This window comes from Phocoena sinus, chromosome 16, assembly GCF_008692025.1.
Source record: "Phocoena sinus isolate mPhoSin1 chromosome 16, mPhoSin1.pri, whole genome shotgun sequence".
NCBI classification, from domain to species: Eukaryota; Metazoa; Chordata; class Mammalia; order Artiodactyla; family Phocoenidae; genus Phocoena; species Phocoena sinus.
Window position 1 is genome coordinate 15,022,554 of NC_045778.1, and position 19,966 is coordinate 15,042,519.

General features: G+C 40.6%; 1 protein-coding gene across 2 annotated transcripts in view; it reads left to right on the plus strand.

The window, feature by feature from the left end:
• ARID5B (AT-rich interaction domain 5B) overlaps positions 1–19,966 on the plus strand; it is a 188,691-nt gene that overhangs the window by 15,428 nt on the left and 153,297 nt on the right. For both annotated transcript variants that reach the window (XM_032609231.1, XM_032609232.1), the window contains one exon: positions 15,283–15,508. In XM_032609231.1, the coding sequence (XP_032465122.1) occupies positions 15,283–15,508 (226 nt within the window). The remainder of the gene's footprint in view (positions 1–15,282; positions 15,509–19,966) is intronic.

Consider the following 19,966-nt stretch of genomic DNA (forward strand, 5'->3'; position numbering starts at 1 on the left):
TTGAGTCCCAGCCACAATGGCTGGGGAATCTTAGAAGAAGGATCTTCAAAATAGAGGCTGCCTGCTGGGCCATTAAATCCTTTTGCTTTGGGTTAATCCCACAGTGTTTATCAGATGACTAGGATTCAGATGAAAACACTGCTGTAGTACCCAGGCTCCTCGCCAAATTATTCCAAAATCTAGTGTACATGGGTTATAGATACAGAAAATAATTCAATTCTGTATGTCTTAAGTGAGATAATCTGTTCCATTCTGTTTCTTGTGTGCGTTCTCCATAATACTCTAATTGTGTTCTGTGCTCCTGGGGGCTGAATGTGTGTTCAGCAACAAGGCATTGGGTTGTAAAATATGCATCCCCAACTATCTGGGCAGGCAAGAAGGAGGTTCTAGTAAAAAGGCTGAAGATGTTTTTTCTAATGCAAATGGTATGAATCACACACATGGTAGTGTCTTTTAAAATTATCAGTAGGCTCTGTTGTTTTTTCTTTACGGTTATAGGTCCTGTTTCTCCACATTTTGGATGTTACTAGATCAGTAATTCAATAGACAGCCAAGCAGGTGTTCAAATCACTTCTGACCCCCAGAATTCCTTAAATGACCCCTCGAAGTAGTGGAGTGAAAACATTCTCAGCATGACAGAATATTGAGGTACCTCAGTTGCCTTAATTCTTTTTTTTTTTTTTTTTTTGGCCTTAATTTTTAAAGGCTATTTTCTGCCTTTTTTCTCTCTTTTTAAGGAAAGAGAAGCCTTGCTTTGATCTTGGCCATGAGGGCTAGAGGATTGTGTATGTACAGGACCTGTAGATTGTACATGTAGGCAGCACCGTTGTCTTAACTGGTCAGCTGTGCCAAGGCCCTTGAGAAGGTGAGAGGAGGACAAGAGACACGAGGCTTGGAATTCTTCTGCAGTAGCGGAGGACATAATATAATCTTGCTCTTAACATTTCTATTTTTAAATATAGGCCTTTTGACGGCAAACTTTTATTCAGTTCACTTCAACCAATATTTATTAGTACACACAAGGTACCGTGGAGGTGATAAAGAGATGAGTAAGATTGGCCTTTCTCCCTCTAGTTGCTTAGAGGAGAGAGAACATAAAGTCAGCCTTACTGGACAAGCTTATATTTTATTCTGCCCCTTCCGTCCTGAAAGAGGTGCTTATACTGTTCTGTAGTATTCTTGGAGATTTCTATGGATCCCCTTCCGTCCTGAAAGGGGTGCTTATACTGTTCTGTAGTATTCTTGGAGATTTCTGTGGATACCCCCCAACAAGGAAAGATCTGTTTTACACACAGTTATTTCAGGATTCAGGCAGTTGCATAAAGCATTCTTCCATTGGCTTGTCAACTTCTCAGCAGAAATTAATCTAATTTCCAGGCACAGTTAAAACTGGTATTTAGCACCTTGTTTTACAGGCTTTATTTCATTGTCACACAAAAATATGTCAACGTATTCCATGTTCGAAGATTAGTGTACTAGCTCTCTATTGTTGTGTAACAAATTACCCCAAACTTCCCATCTTAAAGCATTTCTCATTCACAGTTTCTGTAGGTCAGGAGTCTGGGTAAGACTTAGCTAGGTGTGTCTGGCTCGGGGTCTCTCAAAGCTGCAGTCAGGGTGCCCGGAGGGCCCTGAGTCATCTCAAAGCTCTCTAGGGCTAGAATCTACTTCTGAGCTCACTTCTCTGCTCCTGGGCTGTTGGGCTGACAGCCTCCTTCCTTGTTAGCCGTTGACCTTGACCTCCCTGGTTCCTTGCCGAGCTGCATGGGCTTCTCCACAGGCCAGCTCCAGTGTGGCAGTTGACTTCCCTCACCATGTGTGAGCCAGCCAGGAGCCACAGTCCTTTGGTAAACTAATCTCAGAGTTGAAATCCCATCACTTTTGCCTAGGTCTGTTTGTTAGATCTGGGACATTATGTCCAGCCCATATTCAAGGGAAGGGGATCACACAAAGGCATGAATACAAGGAGGTGGGTGGGGATCACTGGGTGTCCTTTTAGAGGCTGCCCGCTACAATCAGAAGTGGAACCAATCACCTTAGTATAAAGCTAGTCTGATGTGGATTGGAAGATAGTCTTCTTACCCTGTCTCGCTCTTTTTTTCCCCTTTTGTTGTTATTATGTATTCTCCTTGAGTGGTTCTTCCAAATACCTCCCCACTCTTCTGGGCATTTAATTATAGACGATGTACATAATAGATAGCAGACTGCTTTAATCCTTCAAATATTTGTTAGTCTTAGAGCATGTCAACAACTTATATTGGGTCTTTCTAAAACCTAATGTCATATATATATAAACATTTATTTAGTTATTTTATTTTATTTTATTTTATTTTTGGTTGCGTCAGGTCTCAGTTGCCCCATGGCATGTGGGAGTCTTAGTTTCCCGACCAGGGATCGAACCCATACCCCTGCAGTGGAAGGCGGATTCTTTTGCCAGTGGACCACCAGGGAAGTCCCAAACCTAATGCCTTAATCAGTGAATTTGGCGCGTTTTGCTGGAAAGGACATTGCGCCTGGTGTGATGATGAGTCTACAGAGAGAAGGGGAATGAGGACGCTGTAGCTGGTATAATTAAACAGGCTCCTAAATGCATAAAAACATAGGTATGTTTCATGCACAGTGTTTGAGGAGGGGCATTAAATCAGGTTGGCATATGTCCATGTAACTAAGTCCTAAACATCCAAATGAAAGGGATTGTTGTCCCAGTTTGTGTTTCTAACAGGTGAACCTATAGGAAACAAGGACCTCTCAGCCACTCTTCAACTCTGTGCGTATGTCAGGGAGCAGCTGGCCTTCCATCTTTTAAATTCTGTGGAAATTATCTGTTTCACGGGAAAACTCAACTGTTCCTCTTTCAGGGAAGATGCAACTTGGTTTTAGATAAAGTGCTTAAAACACACCTATGTAGGCATTAAAGGTTTGAGAAAAGGGTGGCATTAAGCAGATTCTGGTCAATTATTTTTTAATATCTTTTCCCAGTCTGTTGATTCTCTTTTCACTTTTTATTTATTTATTTATTTGACCATGCCACACGGCATGCGGGATCTTAGTTCCCTGACCAGGGATCGAACCCGTGCCCCCTGTAGTGGAAGTGCGGAATCCTAACCACTGGGCTGCCGGGGAATTCCCAGATTCTGGTCAGTTTTTAATAATGGAAATTGATTTATGGGGTAGCTTCCATGCGAAACCTGCCAGAAACTTAGAGAAAAGGAGTCCGGATTCAAATTTAGAAGCATGAATCAGCTATAGGATATACGTATGCTATGTGCTTTTTCTTTCACCTTGAATTTGACAACATACCGCGTCCCTCCCAGTGCCTTTGTATCCTGTTCCCTCTCCGTGCAGATTTTGTTATCTGGCCCCCCACTCCCCTCTCTGCCAACACACACACATGTACCCTAACCCCACACACAACTGTAGGCTCCAGGAAGGTACGGATTTTTATCTGTTTTAATTTCTGACTATGATCCCAGTGCCTGACATATAGTTAGTGCTCAATAAATATTTGTTGAATGAATGAGCTCACTTATGACAGTTTCTCATTGTATAAGTCACACTTAGCTGAGGACTGTGCTTTACTGTATGTGTCCTGTGTCCCCCACCCCAGCTAGACTGCAGTTCTTCCCCAGCCCCCTGCTGCTGTTCCTAGTGCCTTGCGCAGCTCAGAGTAGATGTCCCGGACGTTGAAAGTGAAAGAATGAATGGATTCTCTGGCAAAGGAGACTAGAGAGAGAGTAACCTTCACTTCTAGGCAAGGAACAGGAGCCCTGGGCACTGCCCATTTCTGAAGGGCAGCACCCGTGTCTTCTTCATCCTTCTCTCTGCATGGCTGGTTCCCAGTCCAATGCCTGGCACAGAGCAGAGTCAGTGCAGGTTAATTGGATCAGATTGAGTTGAGTTGGGGGAAAAGCTCAAACAAAATCCCTCCTGACAGTAGCACCGGATGAAGCTCAGCTTGTGATAGCTCCTTCTGGATTCCCTTTTGCAACTGTTTTGTCGGAATGCCCGGTAGCATTCATTCACTCATTCGTTCATTCACGCATTCAGCTCCTCCTGGTTGTCTACGGAATATCAGAAGATGTGGAAGGCAAGTTACAGCCCCGCCTTCAGAAAGCTTACCTTGAGGGAAACTTGGGCTTTATTCTCTGGTTTGTACCGCCTCACTGAGGTGGCAGGGAGTTGGAATCAGGCAGCCATAGTTGCTCGTGTCTGTCCTCTGTGTTGGCCTCCACACCACAGTCTTTGAACAGGAGTAGAAAGGTCACCAACTGTGGTTGCAAATTGGCTCTTTTATTAATCCTGGCTTATTCAGAAACACTCAATATTTTTCCAAACTGAGTTTAGAGCTTTTGACTGAAGCCTGAATCAGTTACTGTGTCAGAGCATATCACTGGTATGGGAAAAGCTAGAACTGTAAAATACAAAGCCCCTTTTAAGTAATCCAATATAGGATAATTACATTATTAAATAAAACCGTGGGTCTCAAATTATTCCACTGCCCTTGTACATGTGAGGATAATAATGTGAACTGTGCTAAGTGAACAAAGTGAAAGAAAATGTTTAACAAGAGGGAGCATGTCTAAATCATATGTTTATGTTTAAATAAAGGCTACAGAAAACAGGAAGATTTACTTGGTTTCTGCATTAAAGTGGGCTAAGTAGGCGTAAGGCTTTTGCTGACTCTGTGAAGACTGCTCTTCTCGTTAATGACAGCAGTTTACCAAGGTGCTGTGTGCGATCCCCAATAACCTTGACTCTTCAGTCGGCTCCACCGTGATGTTCATAGACCAACAGGGGCAGAGAATTTCCTTCTTCCTTTTAGGGTCTTGATTGAATACGGGCCCTGCTGAACTTCGTACCCGGGCAGTGTGCCGTATGCCTGTCAAACTAGGTGGAAAAAGGGTCAGCAGATGTAAAAGTAATGGTTTGAAGCCACTCACCATATTGGAACATCTCGGTTGGGTGGTGGTTGAGTTTGGGTTTTATGGTGACTGTTTTTGCTTTCAGAGAATGTTCTCATAGGTAACTCAGCTGCGCGTGAACCCTGGAATTGGCCTCATTTATCTTCTTTTGTTTCTGTTTTAACGGCCAGAGCTAAGTATGTGGGGGCCAAGCTAGTTTTTATTACGGCGACCTGAAAGTAGTTAAAAAATAGACTGTGATGTTAACACCCTATTAATTTGGCTAAAGGAAGGGTAGGCTGGCTCAACCATTGACTTAAGGCATCTTCTCTACATATCACATGCTTGCCTGGTTAGAGAGGATGCTGGGATGCATTTTCTTGATTTCTGTGTACATTTATTTTTCATCTTAGGGAGGAAAGAAGATGCATGCGTATAGTAAATCCAAAAGGAAAGAAATGGAACTGGGAATTAATGAGAGGATGTTTCTCGGGCTTTCTTTAGAGTGGGCCTTCTGGTCATGGGAGCAGGCTGCATCCTAACAGGTTTTAGATTAGCGAGTATTAAAAATGTTTTTAGGAATATTAAAATACTTAGGGTTTTTGAATTACTTATTTGATACTCAAAGGCCTTTGGCTGTGCCATGAAGGATGGTCACATTACGTTTGACAAATCACCGCTCAGAGCAGTCTTCTGTTTGCTTACTCCCTGTAATTGCACCAGGATGGATTTCCAAAATTCACCGAGCCACAAGCATCACCCCAGTGTCTGGTGAGGGGGAGGGAAAAGGCTGGAAGAAAAGGGGCTGGCTTGGGAAATTGGAACCCAGTACACTAATGAGCCTCCGTGGCAAATCCATTTCATCGTGTTAAGGGAGTCACGTTAACCCTTAGCAAACCTGAGAGGATTCCTGCGTCGCTCAGACAACAGGAGAGTCTTCACATTTTTAACTAGTGCGTGTAGTCTTACTTTGGGGGCAAAACCAAAATACAAATGAAAAAATTAGAAATCTTTTTGTCCCCAAATGACCTTGAGTCCCAGACACCCCAGGAAATTGCTGGGAGATGGGGAAGGTTCACTTATCCCAGGGTAGGAGTAGGTTGGGGTGTTACTACTATAAAGGCTTAGAGACCAATTTCCCAGAGAAATGATAGGCTTATGAAGCTGGTTTCTGGTTCTACTTCAGTTTTGTCATCTCTGAAATGGGCCTGAGGAGACCTACCTCAGCGAGTCCTCATGGGGATTAGATAAGATGATGTCTGTCAAATTCATAGACGAACGTCTGGGTAGAGTAAAGCACCTCAGAGTTTGCCACCGCTGTATCCTTGAGGGTTAAGGAGAAGCCCAGACATTCTTAATTGCTTTCCGGCCCACCCTTGGCCTTGGAGGTACCCAGCAGGAGCTCCAGGGATATTATTGTCCCCAGACAAAGAATTAAGAGGAGTAAAGAACATGCACAGTTCCTTGCAGGTGACATCTGAAGATCGCTCACCCTCCTTCCCTCATTTTCACTTAAAGTGATGTTATGTAATAACAGTAATAGCCATCATTTCTTAGATGCCTGTGTTGACAGTTGTACTAGAACTACTCCAACAGCCTAGTTACCCTGTGAGGTGGGTTCTTTTATCTGATTCCCCCCGCCCTTTTTTTAAATGAGACCTTGGTGAGATAATGTCATGTCCCAAGATTGACATGGACATTAAACACAGTAGAGCCACCTTTGAACCCGGGTCCATGAGACTCAGAAGCCAGTGCTTCCTCAGCTCTCAGTTTCCCCCAGCGTGGGACATCCAGACAAGGGGGACCATTAAAAATAAATACTTGTTGTATGCTTTGGGCCCAGCACAATCCATGGCCCCTTGGGAGGTACAGGAGAAGTAAAAGTTAAACGTCCTCGCCGCTAAAAAGTCTCTGCGATTCTGGTGTTTATTGTAGGAGAGAGAATTATGCAATTCAGAATCAAATACTGACACCTAACAAAGATTTAACATTATGTCACAGGTAATAAGCACAGTAATTCCCAGTTCGGGGACCAAGTTAGTGTTGATACCATTTTATTTTGCCGAGTAAGGACGTTAAAAAGCAGCTACCAGCATCCATTACCATCCTTATTTTAGAGGAAAAAAAGATTATTGTAACACCAGTTGAAAGGAGGAGAGGTGAAGTCCTAAATAGCAGGTGTGCAGGGAGCCTCCCCAGATCAGCGCTGCACCCTTCTCTCTGTCCTGGAGGCCCCCTGTGTGGCTCCAGTAACAGAGCTCCTGGGACCGGGGGCTTCCAGTGCCGTTCCCCCACAGAAGAGGGAGGGAGGAAGGAGAATGAAGGCAAGTGTTTATGCCCTGTCCTTACATGGGAGGTTCCCCCAGGCTGTTGGTGTCCCTCTAAGGAAGAGTCGGAGCCACTGGTAGAAGAATCGCTGGTAACCATCCCCCGCCCTTTTGACGATTTCACCCGGGAGTGGTGATGGCTGAGATGCCGTTAGCCCAGGTTCCTGCATCACCGCTCTCTTAGGGTTCTTTTATATCCCACCAACATCTTTGTCATCAGTCCCTTTGTAAAACCCTCCTAACTGTTCCATGTCTTTCCTGTTGGGATCCTGGCTGATACAAGGGTAGTCCTTAAAATCTAGCATATTTAGCTTCTTGAAATACTCACTGTGTTGTCTTCATTTTTCTCATTATTTCACCGCTGACCAGTGAAAGCTTCATCTTGTTGACCCACATTACCATTCTCTTCTGCCGGACCTTCTTGGACCTCTGATTGGCAACCACGTGCCTGCAGAGTGAAACCTTTTACTCACTTTGTAGATGTCCTGTTAGCAGAACATACTAATGTGTAACAGGGAGAGTCATGGGGCAGATGGTACCTTGAATATCAGGTATCTGAGGGAGGCTTGCGAGCAATGGAAGTGGCCAACGCAGCCAGGCCCAACAGGACACTTTCTTCCCCTTGCCTGAGTCCATTGGTGCAAAACCCCAGGATGTTTGGGGACAATTAAGGTGAATATGCCGTGTTTTCCTGTTTTCATTCTACGCCCGCCCCCCGCTCGCCAACCCCTCTGATAATACATGTATGTGTTTATTGTCCTTTGGGCTCCATTAACATAGCTGAACATGGCTGTCCTCAGCAATGGTCTGTTATTGGGTACCACGTGGTGCTATAGGGAAGGTTCCGTTCATGTCTTCTCTCCTGAGGAATGATATATTAATAAAATATATATATATAGGTTTAGCTCTGTTTAACAGAGACCCAGAATTAAAACTGCTTAAATAAGTTGGGAGTTCAAAATCTCTCATGTCACAGCCTATGGGTAAGTGTTTCAGGGTTAGTATGATGGCTGGGTTCTACGAAGTCATCTAGAGACCTGACTCCCTCTAGCGTTTTCTCCTGAGAGATGTGCCTTTATTTGTATGATCCAAAGGCATATCCGTCCCCTCTGAGGGCCTGACCTGGAAGTTGCGCACATCACTGGTACATCCCATTGGTCAAAACTTGGTCACGTGGCCGCATCTGGCTGTAAGGGAAGCAGGGAAGTGGTGTCTGTTTCTGTGCCGAGCAAATTAGCAGTCTGTTACTAAAGATGAAAGGAAGAATAGATGTGGGCAAAAAGTTAACCACAGTTGGGGAGTATTAAATTCTTCTTGTGTCAACTAAGCTCTTTTCTTACACATAAGCCAAGTTGGTAGTACGGTTCCGGTGAATTTGAGTTGACTCTTGAGACATCTAAATTGAGGACTGGACAAAGGACTGGAGTCTGGATGAAGGTTTGAACCAACTAGTTGGAACCAAACGACAGAATGTAGTCATGGCCTTAGAGAGTAACATTGGAATCTCCATGGAGAATGACTTCTTCAAGGAGTGATATGCAGAGAAAGAAGACTGGACCCAGACAGCATATAAAGATAAATGTTTCCTACATTTTTCCTGTAGGGAAATAGAATGAGGAAGGAGAGAAGTTGAACAAAGCAAGGGAACGTAGAGGTGTTCGGCGTTGGGTAGGTATGTTTCATGGGCCACTGAGTATGAGTATCTGTACGCTTGTGAGCAAAGCCACTGGCTCTTTGTTCCAACTATCTTTTCAAGGATGTTTGTATAGTGAACGGCCCTGGAAGATGGAGCTAAGTGCCTTCCTCCAGAACAAAGGGCAGACATACTTACTGATCAGTATTAAAAGATTTGGGTTGCCTGTGCTTGGGGTTCTTCTCCTGAAATGCACCCCACTCTGTAGACACATATCATCTAGCCCTCTTGGTATCTCTTTTTGGGAATTGGTTATCAAAGATCCAACACAAATGCTGATACTTTGACTACAGCTATTTCTGTGAGCTATAAACCATCGTTTGTCTCTGACCAGGAGTCTGTGTCCTCTGCAAGCATCCATGAAACTGTGACAAGCTAACTTATAAGTTTGAAAGTAGAGTAAAATCTCAGATTCTTCACAGTTCTTAATGAGAGGGAGAGTTTCAAGTCAAAGGTAGAGTTGTTCATTATTAAATTGTTACTAAGACATTAAGCAAAGTTAAGAATAAGAACGGCCTTGGTTAGTGATATAGTGGTTTTCAAAGTTTTTGGACTCAAGACCCTTTATACTCAAATTATCTAGGACCGCAAAGGAGCTTTGATTTATGTGGGTTATATCTACTGGTATTAGAAATTAAAACTTAAAATGATTTTAAATGCTTACTAATTTTTTTAAAAATAAAGTGACATTTATATGCCAAAAAAATGAATGTCAAGCTGACCCTCACACTTTATGTAAAACTAAGTCAAAATGGATTATACTTCTCAATGTAAAACTATAAAACTTTGGGAAGAAAACAAAGTAGAAATTCTTCATGACCAGGAATTAGGCAAAGAGTTCATAGATATAACAGTAAGACCACAATTCATAGAAGAAAAACACTGACCAATTGGACTTGATCAAAGTATGAAGCTTTCATTTTGTGAAACACGCTGTTAAAAGAATGAAAAGACAAGCTATAGAACAGGAGAAAATATTTTCAAACCCCATATCTGGTAAAAGACCTGTATCAAGAGGGTACAAGAACTCTCAAAACTCAACGGTAAGAAAACAGACAACCCAATGTTTAAAAATGGGCAAAAGACTTAAACACACACTTCATCAGAAAGGATATACGGATGGCAAATTAGCACCTGAAAAGATGTTCAACATCTTCAGCCATTAGGGAAATGAAAATTAAAAACATGATCAGAAACCACTCCGTACATATTAAAGTGGCAATAATAAATTAACAGTGACAACAGTATCAAGTGCTGGTAAGGATGGGGGACAACTGGAACTCTCCTACATTGCTGGTTGGAATGCAAAATGTTACAGCCACTCTGGAAAACAGTTGTCCAGCTTCTGCAAAATTAAATATGTACTTACTATATGACTCAACAATCCCTCTCCTAGGTATTTACTCTAGAGAACTGAAAATGTATGTTCACACGAAAACTTGTACATGAATATTTATAGCAGCTCTATTTGTAATCGCCAAAATTGGAAACAACCCAGTGTCTGTCAATGGGACAGATCCATAACATGAGGTACTACTCAGCAGAAAAAAAGGAACAAGCTGTTGATATAGACAGCAGCATGGGTGGCTCTCAAAGGCATTATGCTAAGTGAAAGAAGCAGCCTTAAAAGATTTCATACTGTGAGATTTAATTTATATGACATTTTGTAAAAGAGAAAACTATACCAAGCACAGATCAGTAGTTGCCATGTGTACTATGGTATACATAGAACTGTACATAAAAAAAGGAAAATTTACTGTAAATTAATATTAATACAATGAAAATGGGAATATAAAGCCATCATGTAAATGTAACACATTTTTATGAAAATTAACCCTATTTTCAAAAACAAAGAAAATTAGTAAAAACAGTGGCATTGTTTTACATTTTTGTAAATTTCTTTACTGTCGAGCTTAATAGAGACAGCTGTATTCTCGTATCTCCTTCTGTATTCACTCTTTTGCCATACCAGCTGTCTTGTAGTCGCTGGAAAACCCCACTGTACACTTGAAAAAGCAAATAATTTCTTAGTATTATTATGATCATTGTTTTGCCCTGTGGACCACCTGAAATAGTCTTGGGGATTCCCCAGGGTTCCTGAGCCACACTTTGAGAACCACTGATATATCATGTACTGTCCCAAATTTCAGTCATTTTCATAGCATCTTGACTTTTTTTTTTTTTTTTTTTGCCATACCCACATCTACTGGGTTTATTTAATGGCTTTGTTCAAACCGATCCATTGTTTTTTAACTAAAATTTATTTAAAGAGGAAACTTCTATATCTCCTATAAATGGGAAACCAGTACCACTTCCCCATAAGTGGAAAGTTACCACAAAAATAAATAAGCAGTGAGTAACTTACATTAAATATTAAAAGGTTTATCCATGAACCATCTATACTCATCTCTGTGTGGCACTCTTTGGAAAACACTAATTCAGAGAAGCAATGACAGTGATGACAGCTAAATCCGATGTACCACTTCATTTATGTTAACACATTTAACCCTCACCATTACTGTCAGAGATAGACAGTATCATTAACATTTTTTAAAAACATACGTTTAAAAAAATGGAAGCACAGGGAAGTTAAAGAAGTTGCCCAGTATTCCACAGGGAGTAAATGGCAGGGCTGGGATTTGAACCCCGGCAGTCTGGCTCCAGAGTCCAGGATGAATGCTATGTTGGCCAGTAGGAAACCTGGATTCCTGTCCAAGTTCTGCCTGAAGTTGACAGTCGGACATGTCACTGAACCTTACTGTCCTCATCATTAAAGTGAGGGAGGTGGGATAAATTAGGGTGTGAACGTTTATTTAAGTGGTGGGTGCCTGCCGGAGGGTCCAGGCAGGTAAAGGAACGGTGTGGACTGAGTGTAAGGAGATAGGAACGGTGGGGTCAGTGGCAGACTAGAGAACTTGCATCTCATCTAAAGAAAGCAACCTCTACTCAGTTTCAACTTCTTTGTTTTGAGGGGTTTTTTTGTTCTCTTTTTTTTCCCCAGATAACCCTTTATTTTATTTTATAAGAGAAGATAGAAGTCAGGCGACTTTGTGTAAAGTTTCCCAATTGGTTTTTTAAAAAGTAATTAATTAATTTTTGGCTGCATTGGGTCTTCGTTGCTGGACACGGGCTTTCTCTAGTTGCGGCGAGCAGGGGCTGCTCTTTGTCGCAGTGCACAGGCTTCTTATTGTGGTGGCTTCTCTTGTTGCGGAGCACGGGCTCTAGGCATGTGGGCTTCAGTAGTTGTGGCATGTGGGCTCAGTAGTTGTGGCTCGTGGGCTCAGTAGTTGTGGCTCGCGGGCTCTAGAGCGCAGGCTCAGTAGTTGTGGCGCATGGGCTTAGTTGCTTTGCGGCATGTGGGATCTTCCTGGACCAGGGGTCGAACCCGTGTCCCCTGCACTGGCAGGCGGATTCTTAACCACTGCACCACCAGGGGCGTCCCAAGTTTCCCTTGGGACTTACAACACTTGGAGAGGCCAGCCATACACATAGGCTGGCTGATACATGACTTCTTGACCAGAGGATCTCCTCTGACTTAGAGGAGTCTGTGATTGAGTACGCTGTTATTATGCAGTGGGAGAAACAAAATCCAAACGACAGAAGTGGGCAGTTTGAAACAATGATGAAAGGGGATGTGGACTTAGAAAGTATCCCAACGCAGCCTACATAAACATTGATTAGGCTCTGGGTTAATTGAAAAGCCAAAGTGCATTAATAGAATAACAAGGTGTATTTCTTTGTGTTCCTTTTGGGTTGCATTAGAGTAAATCAGCGGTAGTTATCCAGTGCTAATTCTCGGTTTGCAGAGAGCTAATGTAATCATGAGATGAGCTTATTGAAATTCTTTTCTTAGACATAGAGACTTGCCCAAGAATGGTGAGTATTAGGAACTTTAGTCAGCAACTGCCTCAGAATAGTAAATACGAACATGTGATTTATGCCATTGTGTGTACAAAGTAATGTTTCCTGAGACATTTTCTATATATATGTCGGCTATTTTGTTTTTGGGGTTGGTTTTTTGCTTCCCCCTCCTCCGCTTATCAGATTTCCTTCTAAATCCTGGCGTTGGACAATGTTGCAGGGCCAGTTTCTCTGTGAATCCACAGTGAAACATACTGGTGGTTTCACAGTTAAGCCAAACTTGGGTTTACGGCTTATACATGTTTATTTGAATTCCTGCATTTGTTTTTATGCATTGTGTATATATTCAGAAGGTCTGTTTCAGAGAGAGAGAGAAAAGAGGGAGGACTAAACCTGTAGACTGGATCTTGAAAGATGGGATTATTCATCAATGACATCATAAGGATTGTATTTTCTCTCGGTTAATAAACTATTTGTTTGGCGGGTGTTGGAAGCCAGCCAGAGCTAGTCATGCCATTTCTTGGAAAAGTTCTGAAGCAACTGGTAATTGAAATGATAATCATTTGATCATAGTTAGAGCTATTTGAAAATAACACTCATCTCCAAACTTGTCTCTTCTAGGGAACCATATTTGGTAAAACTGTTGCCAAATTCCATCTTTGCTAATATTGAGACTTATATACCATGATACTTAATTATTTTCCAGTATATTCTAAACTTGATTTCTGGTATGCCCTGTCCAGAAGCTGTTCCCTGTCCAGAAGCTGTTCCCATGTGCTTTGAAACAATACCCAGCCTGAATTTTTATTGTGACATTTAATAATCACCATGTAATAGCTATAAAATGCATGACAACTATAGATCTTTTATTTCAAGAGGATGGTGTAGTGAATCTGAGTGAAATCATCCATCCAAATGGTACTTTGTAATATGCCCCATTGTTTATATAAAGTATTGACATTTTTTTTTCTTGAGCAGAGAATAAAAACAGTTTCTACTTTGTCTCCCATTTAGTGGAAGTTCATATTTAATCATGATAAGAGAAAGGATTCCATTACAAAAGTTTTACTTTTCATTTTTGATAGAGTATTTGTTATTTTGCTGGTGCCTAACAAACTCTTCTCAGAGGCAGCTTGGAACTGGATGAGGAAAAGTGAAATTTTAGATCCTACCTTAAAACATTTTTAAAAAACTGAATCCGGGGCTTCTTATTGTGGGAAGCTTATCTTAATAAACCCTTTTTTGTTTGCTTTGGAGGAGAGAGAGAGAGAGAGAGAGAGAGAGAGAGAGAGAGAGAGAGAGAGTGTGTGTGTGTGTGTGTGTGTGTGTGTGTGTGTGTGTGTGTGTAGGTGGGAGAGAAGGAGGAAAGAGTCACGTCTTACAGCAAAATTAGCCAAAATCACTTGTGAATTCCCTTTGTTTAATAACTCAGAGACATCTTCCTGTTGTTGTTTGTCAAAAATATTTCTAAGATTTTGTAAGCTTAGGGGTTTTCACAGCTCAGCTTTCTTCAGAAATGTGAAGTAAAAGAAATGGAAGAAGTCAGTTCAAGTTGAAATGTCAAATGCTTCAAATAATTTAACTTAAAACCCAGTGAGATGATCTTCTTAAGCCTTTTCCAAAGAATCTTCGGGAAAGAGAGGCCCTCCTTTGCTCCGTGTACGGATATCTATTAAATATCTTGCTGGATTAATTCTGAGTCAGAAAAGTTGGTCGTTTCCTGGAAGCAATTAAAGGTGCTTGAAATTGAAATTTATGATCCGTAGGAGAAACTGAAGTTTCAACTACTTTTCTTAGATTCAAAGGCTTTCTCCTCACTTGCCCTCTTTGCCTCTTACCCCATACGTATTAAAAGAAAAAAATCAGTTCATTTCTCAACTTACAAAGTTTTTAAGAAACATGAGAATGTGTAAGTTTCTTTCAGTGGGAAGCACATAACATTTATGAAGTATTTCTTCGGGGATTACATCACAGTTTTATTTAATTTTAGGACAAAAGTTAAATTCAATATTTGTGTATAAGCCAAGGGAAAATGTACCATAAACATAGGAATTTGGGGGTGAGTCAGAGTTCCAAGAATCCCAGATTTACTTAGACCATTTATATAGAGACAGACTAACCATTAGTCATCTAGTTCTCACTTTTTTAATTTTGTAAAATTAATGGCACCTAAAAATTAGCTTTCGCCCATGTGGTCAAGTAGGGAGAGTGAGCTTTGGCAAATAGCATGGCTATTAGAATTACTGTCCAATTTTTGGACATTTTCTAAGCACATAACAAATAAATCCTATAAATTATTCCTCAAGTAGACCACAAGCAGCGAAAAACCATTGAAGTGAAGTGAGTTTCTGAAGGTTCTCTGTCACCAATAAAACACGTTGTCTGCTTACATTAGGTTCAGCTGCTCAAATGGTGTTTCAGATGGGCTTTATTGAAAACGTATCATTTACTTCAGAACCACCAATAATGTTTTTTGTTCTCCCGCCACTACCTCTTATAGGATGAAGTCATTGCTGTTTCCGAAAAGGTGATTGTGAAGCTTGAAGACCTGGTCAAGTGGGTACATTCTGATTTCTCCAAGTGGAGATGTGGCCTTCAAGCTGGGTCAGTGAAAATGGAGTCCCTGGGAGGGAATGGACAGAAGGAAGCTCTGCTGAAGTACCGGCAGTCAACCTTGAACAGTGGACTCAACTTCAAAGACGTTCTCAAGGAAAAGGCTGACCTTGGTAATTATCGTTTGTACTTCTAAATCTAATGTGTGGGCGTATACAGTAACCTACTTTTTTTATTGTAGGTTTTTCTGGAAACCCTGTCATTCATATATGCATATAATTTCTTTAACCTCAGAGGGACCTGGGAATATGGATGGACAGATGACTGGGGGTGGAAGGGATGGATGTTACCTGTTGAATCACAGGACCTTGTCTGTGTGGAACCCTGTGCTGGGAACTGGGTGATATAATAACACTCAGCGTTTAGCAGCTTCCATTTGCTGTCAAGGCATAAGACTTAATCGAGGCACCAAAAGTTGAATTAATGGAGAGTTTAAATATTTGTTCTGAGTAGATACTATGACATTTTTTAACACCACATCAGAATTTCCTGTTTTATGTTGGAAGGAAGGCAAAGTGAGGAAGAGAGATTGAGCTGCTTCACGTGGAGCAGGAGAAGAGTTTCAAAGCAGGGGAACTACTGGTCCACAGCTCACGGCATAGGTTCCCCAGAGTTTTCAGGGTGTAGTGGTTACCATCAACCACATGGTTTTTTCTTTCCTTCCTTCCCTTCTTCCACTATAGGTTTGGGATTTGGAGTAGTTATTCCGTTTAGTGTTTGAATCCTGACTCTGTTGCTTACTTAGCTGTGTGGCCTTGGGCAAAATAATTTAACCTCCAAGCCGCAGCTTCCCCATCTGGAAAACCTGGAAAAACTTTTCAGGGTCACTGGGAGATGTAAGATACAAAGGGTGTAGCACAGTGACTGGTGTATATTGGTGTATGGAGAGGAGCGCCATAATTAATTCTGTTGCTTTTTCTCAACACTCTCTTCTCCAGTGACTTTTTTGTGTCCTTTCCTGCTTGTTTTTTTTTCCTTTGTAACTCCTTGTGGCATTCACTGACTTACTTTCCTAGCATTGCTCAAGACCACAGTTGTTGACCTCTGATTTAGACTACTTATTTCCTCTTTAGGCAAAGAGGAACTTCACTTTTAACATATTAAGGCATCTTTTTCTTTCGTTCTAGCACAATGCTGATTTTCATAGCCCAGTTTTATGCCTTAATGTAACAACTTCCTGTTGGGTTTTTTTTAACCTAGATTTTAACTACTACAACAAACCTAGACTTTTTATTTTAATTGGCATAAGGAGACTGAGTAACACCCGTAACTGACTTGTCTTTCATGTGATTCTGGTTTGTGATGAGCTGTGCTGTGTTTTGGGAATAGCATTAATATTTTCTTTTAGTTTAACAATCAACAGTTTCCTGGCATCTTTTGGTAGATGTCAGGCAGTAATATTTTGGTCATGGTGGCCTGATTGTCATGTGCCCGTTTAGAGAAAATTATTAATCTAGTGGTTTTCATTTCAAAATTAAAGAATTTTTTTTTAAATCATCTTCCTACACAGGCTGCTAACATGGCCAATTTTGTGAGCACACCATGACTAGCCTTCTGACATGTGGTAATGCTGAATAATACAGCTGTTGTATTACTTGCCTAATATATGATCTAAGTTGTATTGCTATTGTCTTATGTTTTCCCTAACATTAAAACCTTTCTTCTGTTTGTTTGATTTTTTTTTTTTAGTTATGAAATATATTGTTACTAATAAAAAACTAAACAGGAAACCCATGGGGGAACAAAAGGATGTGTAGATGGTTAAGCTTGATGTCATGCATATAAACAAGAGTATTTATAGAAGAGTTGTTTTGTATTTAAAATTGATAGTTTATTAATGAATGAAAAGAAACCCAACCTCTTAGTTTCATCAAAAGGTTTAGAGGTTTTGATCTTCCTGAATTCTAAAAATGTCCATAATCGAACTTTTTAATAATTGATTCCAGAAGAAATTGGTTTATAGTGAACATTCAAAGTACTTAGTGGTTTTTAAATCTTGTTGTTCATTAGACTCACTTAGGAAAATTTTTTAAATAATACTGATTGCTGAGTACAGCTTCCCCAGATTCTTCTTTCAGTAGGATTGAGGCAAGGCCAAAGAATGTGTGCTGATAAAAGGATCTCTAGGTGATTCAGATTTTTTTTTTTTTTTTTTTTTCCCTTTGGGTCTCATTTGGGAGACAGCTCTGTGAGGGACCAGTGCAGAGGAAGGGAAAATAAGCAACAGGAGATTGGATTGGGAAGCTCTCTGGTGAATAAGAAACACCATGTCTTTTTTTTTTTCTTTTCTTTTTTTTAATGTAAAATACCCCTTTAAGGATAGAATTTGGAGCCTTGAAATTCTACTCAGTTGGTATGAACTGTGGGGAATTTGAGACAAATAGCTTTTGTAATTGGAATGCACACTGTGTTGTAATAATGTGGAAAGAGAAACAAAAACTTTCCTTAATGTAATGAGTGTCCATTATCTGCTTGATCTAAGGTTTACAAGCCTACACTGTGAGGATTTATATTGGGGATATAGGGGATGTCATTTGCTGTGTGCATTCCTGTCCCAGCAACTTTCTCTTCAACCCCTTCCTTTCTCTGTCTGCAACATCAAAATATTTGTTGTCTGTACTTTTCTTTCTACACAGTGGTTTTCTTATCTCCCTTTCTCTTGGCCACACTGAAACCACTTCCAGTACCACATTGTTAATGGAAGTTCACACACTTATTAGGTTTTTCCTTCTGTAAAACCCTTCCAACTCCTCATTGTTCCTACCAGGGCAAGAAGATGAACTCTGAGATTACTTAAGACCCTCCCTCTTTTTTTCTAGTGGAAGTAAGCAAAGAATGGAGCCATCTCACCTTTCTGTGGATAAAGTAAAACTGCAATATGTTATCTTTTTTAACTGAATTATTTCATCATGTTAAAACATCAATAATAACAAAATAATTCGGTTGACTCTTAAAGAAGGGATTTTACCATCTAAAAGCTAATCAAAGAACTCTTCTTGCTGAGTGTTTAGGTAGAATAAGTTCCCTTTAATCCCAGTTTGTGTCACTTCCTGTCTCTCTGAATAGTAAAAAAACAAGAATGTTCTCACAAATGTGTGTCTGCCAACAAATTAATACTCCACAAAGAGAAACTCTGCCCCAAATGGCAGCTTCCAATAACTGCTGTGACTCAAATCACAACTCTTTCATTTTTTTTTTTATCCCTCTCCCCTTCAAGGACAATATTTGTGGAGGTCATGTTTGCTTTTTAAAAACCTATGGCATTTTCATTTAGGATGGTAAATGGTGACTGAAACTGTAGATCTAGATAGTGGGGAAACTAACAATCTTTAAAAAACACTTCTGAGATGTGTGAGAGTACATTCATCCCCTTCCCTCCCCTTTGTCCTTTTCACAGAAAGAAAGTTCAGTATGAAACCAATTCAGATTGTGACTTTACTCAGTGAGACATTTTACCTTTTTTCAGACAGTTTCATACTGACGTTTATAGAAAAGGAAGAAAGAAAAAATAACTATGTTAAAATAGAAGGGTTAAGGAATGTATTATTCATAAGCATAACGAACACAGGAACCTGTTTTTCCAGAAGAATCGGGTTGATTAAATCATTCACTACACAAGCCTCTAGTTATTTATTTTTGTCTTCAGAATTACAGTACTTAGCTTTTGTTATAAAGTGGACCTGATACCCATATTTGGTATGGCAGTTGGAACTAGTCAAATGAAGAATTATTTCATTTTACAAAACTTTTAACAGCTAAGGAATATAAACACTATCAGTTAAACATAGCATACTAGCATTTTTTTATTCCTTGGGCTATAGTTTGAAAAGAAATCAAATTATTTTATATAACACTGCTTCTTACAGAGTTCCTTTAAGTGAAGTATGAAAGCTGCAGTGTAAGCTTTATTGGCCTATAAATATGTCATTATAGTTGGACTACATTTATATGCTTTGGATTGTTGTTTAAGCCAAGAAAATATGTCTCTACAGGTTGACTTTTTATTGAAACCCTTTGAGGCATACAATAGAATGTATTTTAGGCCAAGGTTATTAAAACAGCATTTTCATTTTTTTGCAGCAGACGCATTGTCAATTACGCTGTCACAAACTGTCTGTGGATGGGCAGTTTTGAATGGTTTCATCTCCAAATATGTCTCTAGAAAAAGAAAAGATAGAGGAGTGTGAGCTGAAATCAAGAAAAGAGACCAAAAGGTGTGGGTGTGGGTGAATTTAATGCTGGGGGTTCCCTCAGTTCAGTTTCTGTTTCTAAAGTCCCGTCAGATGGAGAAAGAGTGCCTTCCCCTGTCCCTTCTGCTGCTGGGACTTTTACTGTACTTTGGGGACTAGACAGCATGGTGGTGGTGAAGGAGCAGTGGCTGGGAGGTCAGGAGAATCTTGCCTCTGCCTGTCCTGAAGGTCTGTCACTCACGGCACAAGTCACTGTGTGTTTACACCTTCGGGTTCCTCGTGTGTGAAATGGGTCATAGTGTGTACTTTGTTTATCTCGCTGGATTTCTGAGAAGGTCAGTGGAGAAAAAAGATCAGTATCCATGGAAGCATCTGTGATAC